This window comes from Acyrthosiphon pisum, chromosome A2, assembly GCF_005508785.2.
Source record: "Acyrthosiphon pisum isolate AL4f chromosome A2, pea_aphid_22Mar2018_4r6ur, whole genome shotgun sequence".
In the NCBI taxonomy this organism is placed as follows: domain Eukaryota; kingdom Metazoa; phylum Arthropoda; class Insecta; order Hemiptera; family Aphididae; genus Acyrthosiphon; species Acyrthosiphon pisum.
The window spans coordinates 34,387,276-34,395,788 of record NC_042495.1 but is presented as its reverse complement, the minus strand read 5'-3'; the positions used below and the strand labels follow the sequence as shown (position 1 = coordinate 34,395,788).

General features: G+C 31.7%; 1 protein-coding gene across 1 annotated transcript in view; it reads right to left on the bottom strand.

Annotated features, from left to right (window-relative positions):
- Positions 1 to 1,544: 1,544 nt before the first annotated feature.
- The window catches only part of LOC100161368 (probable phospholipid-transporting ATPase IM), a 16,289-nt gene continuing 9,320 nt past the window's right edge, over positions 1,545 to 8,513 (bottom strand). Inside the window, exons 5-22 of the mRNA XM_003246506.4 lie at positions 8,045 to 8,191; positions 7,633 to 7,807; positions 7,299 to 7,510; positions 7,040 to 7,202; positions 6,039 to 6,131; positions 5,818 to 5,931; positions 5,563 to 5,740; positions 4,827 to 5,128; positions 4,587 to 4,758; positions 4,397 to 4,501; positions 3,869 to 4,055; positions 3,660 to 3,787; positions 3,221 to 3,573; positions 2,919 to 3,144; positions 2,700 to 2,803; positions 2,488 to 2,619; positions 2,232 to 2,374; positions 1,545 to 2,150 (exon numbers count right to left, since the gene is read on the bottom strand). Coding sequence (XP_003246554.1) covers positions 1,955 to 2,150; positions 2,232 to 2,374; positions 2,488 to 2,619; positions 2,700 to 2,803; positions 2,919 to 3,144; positions 3,221 to 3,573; positions 3,660 to 3,787; positions 3,869 to 4,055; positions 4,397 to 4,501; positions 4,587 to 4,758; positions 4,827 to 5,128; positions 5,563 to 5,740; positions 5,818 to 5,931; positions 6,039 to 6,131; positions 7,040 to 7,202; positions 7,299 to 7,510; positions 7,633 to 7,807; positions 8,045 to 8,191 — 3,130 coding nt within the window. The 3' untranslated portion in view covers positions 1,545 to 1,954. The remainder of the gene's footprint in view (positions 2,151 to 2,231; positions 2,375 to 2,487; positions 2,620 to 2,699; positions 2,804 to 2,918; positions 3,145 to 3,220; positions 3,574 to 3,659; positions 3,788 to 3,868; positions 4,056 to 4,396; positions 4,502 to 4,586; positions 4,759 to 4,826; positions 5,129 to 5,562; positions 5,741 to 5,817; positions 5,932 to 6,038; positions 6,132 to 7,039; positions 7,203 to 7,298; positions 7,511 to 7,632; positions 7,808 to 8,044; positions 8,192 to 8,513) is intronic.

Below are 8,513 nucleotides of genomic sequence, written 5' to 3'. Positions count from 1 at the left end.
TGATTCATAAAAATATCCCTTTATATGATAAATACCAGTGATATTGAATTGAGTCCAACTTATTAACTTCATATCTTTGAATACAAGAAAATTACTGAAGCGGGTATATTAGGCCTGTCCAACCACACAGTAATTAACAATTATCCATTCTACTCTCAATGCCCATATCATATTATATTCTATAACAACGCGTGAAAATTATTCAATTATATTTATAAGTCCCAAAATTTAACGATATTAAACTAAAAAATATTTCTTTAATTTTATTTAAGTAGTATATCATATTCTTAAAAATATTATGCAAATTAAATTTACTTAAATTAACATACTTACTAGTTGTTACTACATATGTTTTATATAGTTATTATTGTATGTATTATAAAAAAATATTTTTAATTGCAAATTATAAAATAGCCTGTAAGTATTCTACGTTAATTATTTAAACTAATTGTAAATTATAATTATGTTATAAAAAGATACAGCAAAATATATTTTAGTGTTTTTTTTTATTTCTAGGAAATTAGTAGACAAAATTATTAAATTGATTGATTTTAAATACAATTTTTTTTTCTGCACGTGATTGTTTGATTTTTAAAACCGAGAACCTAAGTCATAAACTCATAACATTACTAAATGTATTACGAAGAATGAATTTGCAAGAATATCGTTTGATTTTTACTGACTAATAATGAGCAAACAATAAAGTAACGAATAACCTAAATCATTAGTTAATGCCCTGCAGCCTTGATGTAAGATAAAATGTATTTTATGGGTACACGGAAACATTTATTGCTAAGTGAACTTGCTCGTTTTTGATTAAACTGTTACATTCGAATAAAAAATTATTCTTTCAATAAAATTATATCTTGGTAAATCATTATGTTTTAGTGCAATTTAACCTACTCGTAAATTTTATAATGTTATAAATTTATAATGTTCGTATAATTTTAAGAATATTTAGCTATTTAGAAGTACAAAAAAATTATATTGATTTTTTTTTAAGGTTATATGTTAAACATTATTCTACAGGTAACCCAAATTAGATTATAATATTGTTTACTATACAATTATCCTAATGTGAGATTTGAGAGAATGTATATTTTTATACAAATTCGTGGATTACTGATCATTTCCTAAAAATCTAAATTAATTTTTTCTGATTCAAATATACCTATTTCATTTTAGTCAGAACTAGATTACAAATCAAAGTTTTTTATAATTCTGAAGTAAGTAGATTCAATAGATTCCTAATAACCTTAAAGTTTAAATTGATATTTTGATGAATTGTTATCAATTATCATATTATTATGATCACAGTCAACATTTTAATCAATCTACGCGTAAATAATAGCGCCCACAGGACTAAAATACGAAATCCCCTGCCTTACATTTGTAGTGAAATAGTTAATACTATAATGACTGATAGGTATAAGTAGATTAAAATAATAATAATAATAGTTATAACATTATATATTTCTAAAAAACACCTTAAATTATACAAATTGACATTATAATATGATCATTATACATTTTTAAAATGCAATTTTCCATATTATCTTTTGATGTAATAATTGCGATAACATTTAGACAAAAATGTAGAATTCTATTTTATAGTTACTTTTTTATAAAATACCCAACAATAATATTCTGGTAACAATGATACAAATTGTATAAGTATATTATATTTATATTAAAACTAAAAAGCTTAATTTAAATGTTTATCACATATTATGGTAAAAATTTAATCATATCAAATTATTCTTAATTTTTGGTATACAGTTTAATGGTTGACTAGTTTGAGAGAGTTTATATACCAAATTAATTTTTTTGATACAATCATATATAATTTGAAACATTTAAAAATTGTATATGATATGATAATAAAACAATAAAATATACACTTTTCTATTTATAAGAATAATATTAAGTTGACAAAAAAATTGTACTTTTAACGTTATATAGTAACATCAGATATATTCGAATTTTTTCGATCAATAAACGTTTCACTATTCCTTGGCGTTCTCATTATTTTTCCACTAGTAATCAGTCGCCCAAATCCTTCTTGATGAGCGAATGCATACCCTGACCTAATCGAACGTCGTTTGTGCCTCACTGACATCGATCTCGTTCCAGTTCCCGATACTTGCCTCCTAAAATAATATCACATTTATCAATATTCTCATGCCTGATAAAATATCTGTTCTATAATATTTGGTAAAAGTTTGGTTTACGGTTGCCTCAGTTGCTTCAATCGGAGTTTATCCGTAAGAACAGGCCTCGTTTCCAGAAAATACAGACGCCAAGCAACCACAGGGCTCACAATTACAACCACAACGAGTAATGTTACCAACCAAAATGTTGGTTGTTGCATTGCCTAATATAGCAAATATAAATAATTAAACACTTATACTCGATACATTATCATATAATATTTGAAATATCTAATAACGAACTACAAAGAAAATTCAGTTATTACTATACACTTACCATTGCCAAAGATCCTACGTAGATTCCTCCGATGAGATAGTTATAAATCCATTCAGCAATGAAGAATAGTGCCAAAGATCCCCAGATAACGATATGGTTAATCACAGTCCAGTATGATGTATCAAAAGCTACCTACATAATAGTATACTAATTATCGTATGTAATTATACAACACCGACCGTTTTTATTCAAATATTGTCAAAACGATTTACCTGTACGGTCATGACAGTGACCAGAATCATCGCAACGACTTCTGCCATGTACATGTGATCTAGAACGTTCAATCCATTCGAGGTCATACCATAAAAATAGGCACCTGAGAAAAAAATATTTTGTTAAAATTAAATCACTACCTATGAATCGAGAATAAATCGATTCATAGATCTATCATAAGAACATCAAAGACTATCATAAGAAAATAATGTAAATACCATAAGGTACAAAAAATATCACTAGCGAAGCGTACGTTCCAAGAGCCGCACACTTAAAAAATTCTTTAGTGTTGAAAAACATATTTTGGATTCCTGGCGTGTAAAGTTTTGGGTACATGATACTTTTTGAATCATTGACGTCCTGGTCCAGAGCCCCGATTGCCAGTACTGGCAGTGCGGTGTAAAACATATTATAAACGGATATGTAAAAAGGATCGAAAATCGTCTGCAAGAAAAACATAAAATAATAAGCAAACGTACTTACGACGAATACCGTTTATTTTTTTTTCGATAAAAAATACCTGAGCACTGAAACCGCAAAAGAATCCGAACCAAATATGACAAAGAGTAAATGCCAAGTTTTTGTAGAAGAAATAACGCAAGAATTTGCACATTCTATAGTACGACCACCTGCCGTGGACCAGTAGCAATCTTTCCAAGAATCGAAACTGGCCTAGAGAATAGTCAGATGCCAGTGTCGCCTGATTTCCCTCCTGGCCAGTAATTCCAACACCTATGTGAGCTTCTTTTATCATTGAAACGTCGTTAGCACCATCGCCTATTGCCAACGTCACAGCTTTCTTGTATTTTTTAATGAGCTGCACCACCATTGCTTTTTGAAGAGGTGTTACTCGACAGCAAATTACCGCTTTACCTATGAAATACGTGTTTCATATTATTAAATTTTCGGTCATCGCCTGGTGGTAATGTAAATATTATGTGCCCTTTATAGGTACTCACATTTTGTGCACAATTCCACAAATTTATACTCGAGCTCGGTGTGCAATGCGTGAACCAATGAATGGCCGTTGATGACTAAAGCGTACACACGTTCTTCATTATCTTGCATTTCAACGTCATCGGGTTCGCTATAATGGATATTGTTTTAAAATCACAAGAAATTAATCTGTTCCACGAATAATATTACTACATATCATAATTCTACAAACCTAAATCGTACGACACTCGTAGCCATACTATTTCTTTCCGATCGGTGTTGTTCCGAAACGCCCAAAAGCGAATTGTTACACTGGTCGAGCTGATATTCTACTTGATCCTGAGTGTTGCCGTCAACTATCCATAGTTCCATTTCGTCGTTTAGTAGTTGACAAGAGTACCCAATATTTATGGCGGTTTCTGAAACAAAATATGACATATAATTTTTAAACGAATAATTTCAAATAACATTTGAATTTATATTCATTTGTGTTTCATACATGTTTTTAATAATATATTATGCGTTAATTTAAATAACTTTTTATAATTATAACAATATTTGATAAAATGTAGTTAGGTACGCCTAATTTGATTTATTACTTATAATTTATTATAATATAACATACTTTAACTCTCTACTTCAAACTCATGCTTGACTTACGATATGTAGATAGACCGATAAAGTGAACCATTGACCATAATTAAAATTATTTTATTTTGCACATTTTTTTAATCATGTGTTGCCGTGTTGGTGTACGTACCTTGTTTGTCTCCGGTGAGCATCCAAATATACATTCCCGCCATGAGCAAGTTAGATATAGTCTTAGGGACGGCATCCTGTAACTTGTCTTCGATAGCAGTGATACCTACAGTTGACGATAAACCAGTTAGATACGTTTCAAAACGATGCTCGGCCGACGCATAAGTCTTAGATTTTTTGTTGTTTTTTACCGATTAATCTCAGATGGGTTTCTATTTCGTCGTAGACGTTATCGAGCTTCTCCTCCCTGTCGGTCCGGGCCGCGGCAGCATCCATGTATTTGTGTTTCCACGAATCGAAAAACTCATCGTCAATATCCCTGACCGCACAGCAAAGCGTACGTAATCCGTCACCTGCAAAGTCCTACCAACACGCTGTCGTTGCCGTGACGACGTTTGCAAAAGCCATCGTATTACAATCGTACTACTCACATTCAAATGTTGCAAGGCCGTAGCTTTGTATTCGTCGTTTCCTGGTTCCAGACGGTTGAATATCACACTATCCGCCCCTTTGCAGTAAAGACGTATTTTACTATTTTCCCTGAATACCACGGACATGCGGCGCCTGGTGTTGTTGAAATCCAAAATACATAGGAGTTCATACACTTTGATTTCGCCCATGATCTCGATCGTCACGCTGTTCGGAGTTCGCTCTATGAAGACGACACCGAAGTTTCTAGCCGCCGAAACAAGTGCTGACTCGTCGGGCGACTGAGCTTGGTATTTTAAAATTCCTATATAACCATTAAACAGTCAAAGATAAACTTAGGTAAGACATTTGTGTTATGGAAAACGTTTGACCGGTTTCCTTAGTCAACATAAAATTAATCATTACCTATAAACGTTTAAAGTAAAAAAATCAGATGTTTGCTGGTAAAAATATCGATTATACAATTATTATTGGATTTTTTGAATAATACCTATTTAGGTTTAATAATATGCATAGTAGAGATGACTATCAATAAATTGTTTCAATTGTTTATGGCTTTATGCATTACTTAAAAAATATACTTATTTATTATAGGTTTACCTATGACTTTACTATACATGCAAGTATTATATTTATAATAATATTCTTAATGTTTACACGTGTAATTATGATTTAGTAATAATTATGTATTTGCTTTTTTTATATTCGCCATTTTGTTCTAGATTCAAAAAAACTCACCGTTTTTCCAGCTAGGCATGACCGTATGACATAAAGCCAATATTTCAAAAAATGTAACCACTGTGTTTTCCGTTTCGTTATTGAATTGCCGTGCGGCGTCTACTAGACTCTGATCATACCACAGGAAGTCGGATTCGTACTGAGGATTCCACGAAAAATCTACCGGAGGTGGTCCAACCTGTTTGAAAAATCAGCTCGCTTAATAAAAATGAACCCTTCAATGTGTTACCACGCTCTAAGTAGTGACATCAATACCAAGTGCAACGTAGAATTTATAGTTACTCTTCTGACACCTTGATCTACTTTATTGTAGTGCGTATTGTTGTAACTCCTGATGACTGCGGAAGGCGTCTGTTTGTCCATGTACGTCTAACGGACGAACACAAATAATATACAAACACAGAAAGCTCGGACAGTAACAGTAGACGATACTTAATGTGAACAGTTATTGTCAGAATTAACAACAAATATTATACCTTAATAACGTCGTCAGATTTTCCATAGTGGATTTCGTTCTGATCACCGTAAACAATACCATTTATTGAACACTTGTTAAACGTCATGATGTTCTAAAAAAAAGTTTAAAAATATGAGACACAAAATTATTGAAGGTTTTATGATTATATTATTATTATATTTTAAAATCTGGCTTTCAATCTGACCAAACACTAACGAAGAATTTTGACAACAAACGATGATTCATATTATTAAAATATTAATAAAATCATAACAAATTTTTTTAACGTCCTCATCATACAAAAAAAAATATATTATTTTAAAAAAAAATTGAATAAATTAGTAAAACATAGGAACTATTGTCATAAAATAGTAATTTAATACTCGCACCCGTATAGGTTGGGAGACATCTGTTACCTCACTGTTAAAATAAAAATAAAGTTAATATAAAACGCCGTCGGTTTTGTATATTGATTAATATGAAACCAACAAAACCCTGACTGTAAAACAAGGGCCAAGTCTCAGACCTAAAATAGTTCTTCTAAAAAAGTTTACCTATCAAAGTAGTAACATTGCGGCCAAGTATGATCTTTCTTTAATCATTAACCTTAATACACAAATATATTCATCTGCAAAAAATGTCTTTTAATTGTATTGCTTATTACTTGGCTATAGTTTCTTCTGATTTTGTCTCTTTGGCGTTGACAACCAACTGAAATAGATTTCAATCAGTGACAATCACCCACTGGTTATTTTTCTTTTAAATTGGCCAAGTGATAATTAATAAAATAAAGATATTTATTGCACGAATGTATTTGTATATTAAGGTAAGTAATAAGATTTCAAAAACTATCTCGAGAGGATGGAGATATCAGAGTTAGAAAAACCGGCTTAAGCCGTTCGTGTAAGATACACTGATATTTCCGGAGTGGCTGGAAAACTACCATGCGATCAGATCTAATATAACCATCTATAATTATATCTATGATATAATTTATATCACGTTTTGAACAAACTTCACCTTGGTCATTGTGCCAGTCTTGTCTGAAAATATATACTGAATCTGTCCGAGTTCTTCGTTGAGTGACGTAGTTCTAGCTTTAGCTGCGGTACCAGACTGTTTATCATACATTTTTTCGTCCCAGTTTATAAAAAAGCTCTGCACGAAACGCACTACTTCAACGCTGTAAAATAAAACACAGCGTATTTCAACCGTGAAAACCCGTTTCTACGAAACTTATTGAAAGTAAATAGAAATGTTTATAATCAATTATACACACCTTACATATAAAGAAATTGGCACTAATGTGTTGAGAACGATGGCGTACGAAAAAAACACCAAAGTCCCTATGGTAATAGATCCGGCTATCTTGTCGGACGGTACCAGTGAATCCCAGGGTAAATACGTCTGGAAATACCAACCGGTTTTGAATTCCCAGTAGACAGACCCGATCATACAAGACAGGCAGAGTAAAAAAAGGAACAATACGATCTGCGGGAAAACGACGAAAATGAACAATATTTAATTATATAACGGAACAATAAACAAAGTATATAATATTATATAATATTATATTATATTACGTGCTATGTTCAGTGTATACTATTTTTTACCCCAATGATGAGAAAGTTGAGCAGCCGATCAATATTAGTCCGCTTGAATTTTGACTTTCCTGAATTTTGCATGAGTTTCGTTTCCCTCCCGGCAAAAATCACCATCCCATAACACCATTCCGTGTTTCTTAGAACACATCCTCTTAGAATAATATGATCATTATTTAAAATCAATCTGAAACACAAAAATATGACAATGACATTATCATCTTTGCATAGAATATCGACAGGAATATTATGTAAAAAATATTATACTCAGTGAGTTTTAAATACGTGTATGGCTATAGTCAAAAAATCGTAATCTTTAATAAAAATAAATGCACAACTTTCGTGAAAATTTACCATTTATAAAATTCTACTAAGTTGCATGTTACCATTGCATTCCCAAATTGTATTGTACATAGACACTCACTCTTTTTTATTCCACTGTAAAACGCCGTGAAATTTATTGAGCAAATTGTTTGGGGTTTCGCACCGAATGAAGCCGTCAAAGTCCGTCACTTCGTGTGCAAGATCCGCCACTTCGGCCAAACACTGCCGACACTTGAGGTTGGTTTCACTGGATAATAGAAAAAACATGAATACAAAATATTATGATGATCACGTTTTTTTTCACGTGGTTAATAATAATTAATAAGTAACTCTGTTGTCCATGTGGATTTAAGACCATCATTATATAGGTTAAATTCAGTGCTCGAATTGAGGGGGTGCGCAGGGGGACGGAGCTCCTCTACTATTTTTATTTTTTTTTTGCGTACCCCAACTATTTTTTTTTTACTTGGACGGGGGAACGGCCAAACTAATACCCAAAATAATGTTTATTAAAATTTGGAGTGGATTTAAAGTGTTTTGTCAACGATAAACCTAATGAATACCTAGTA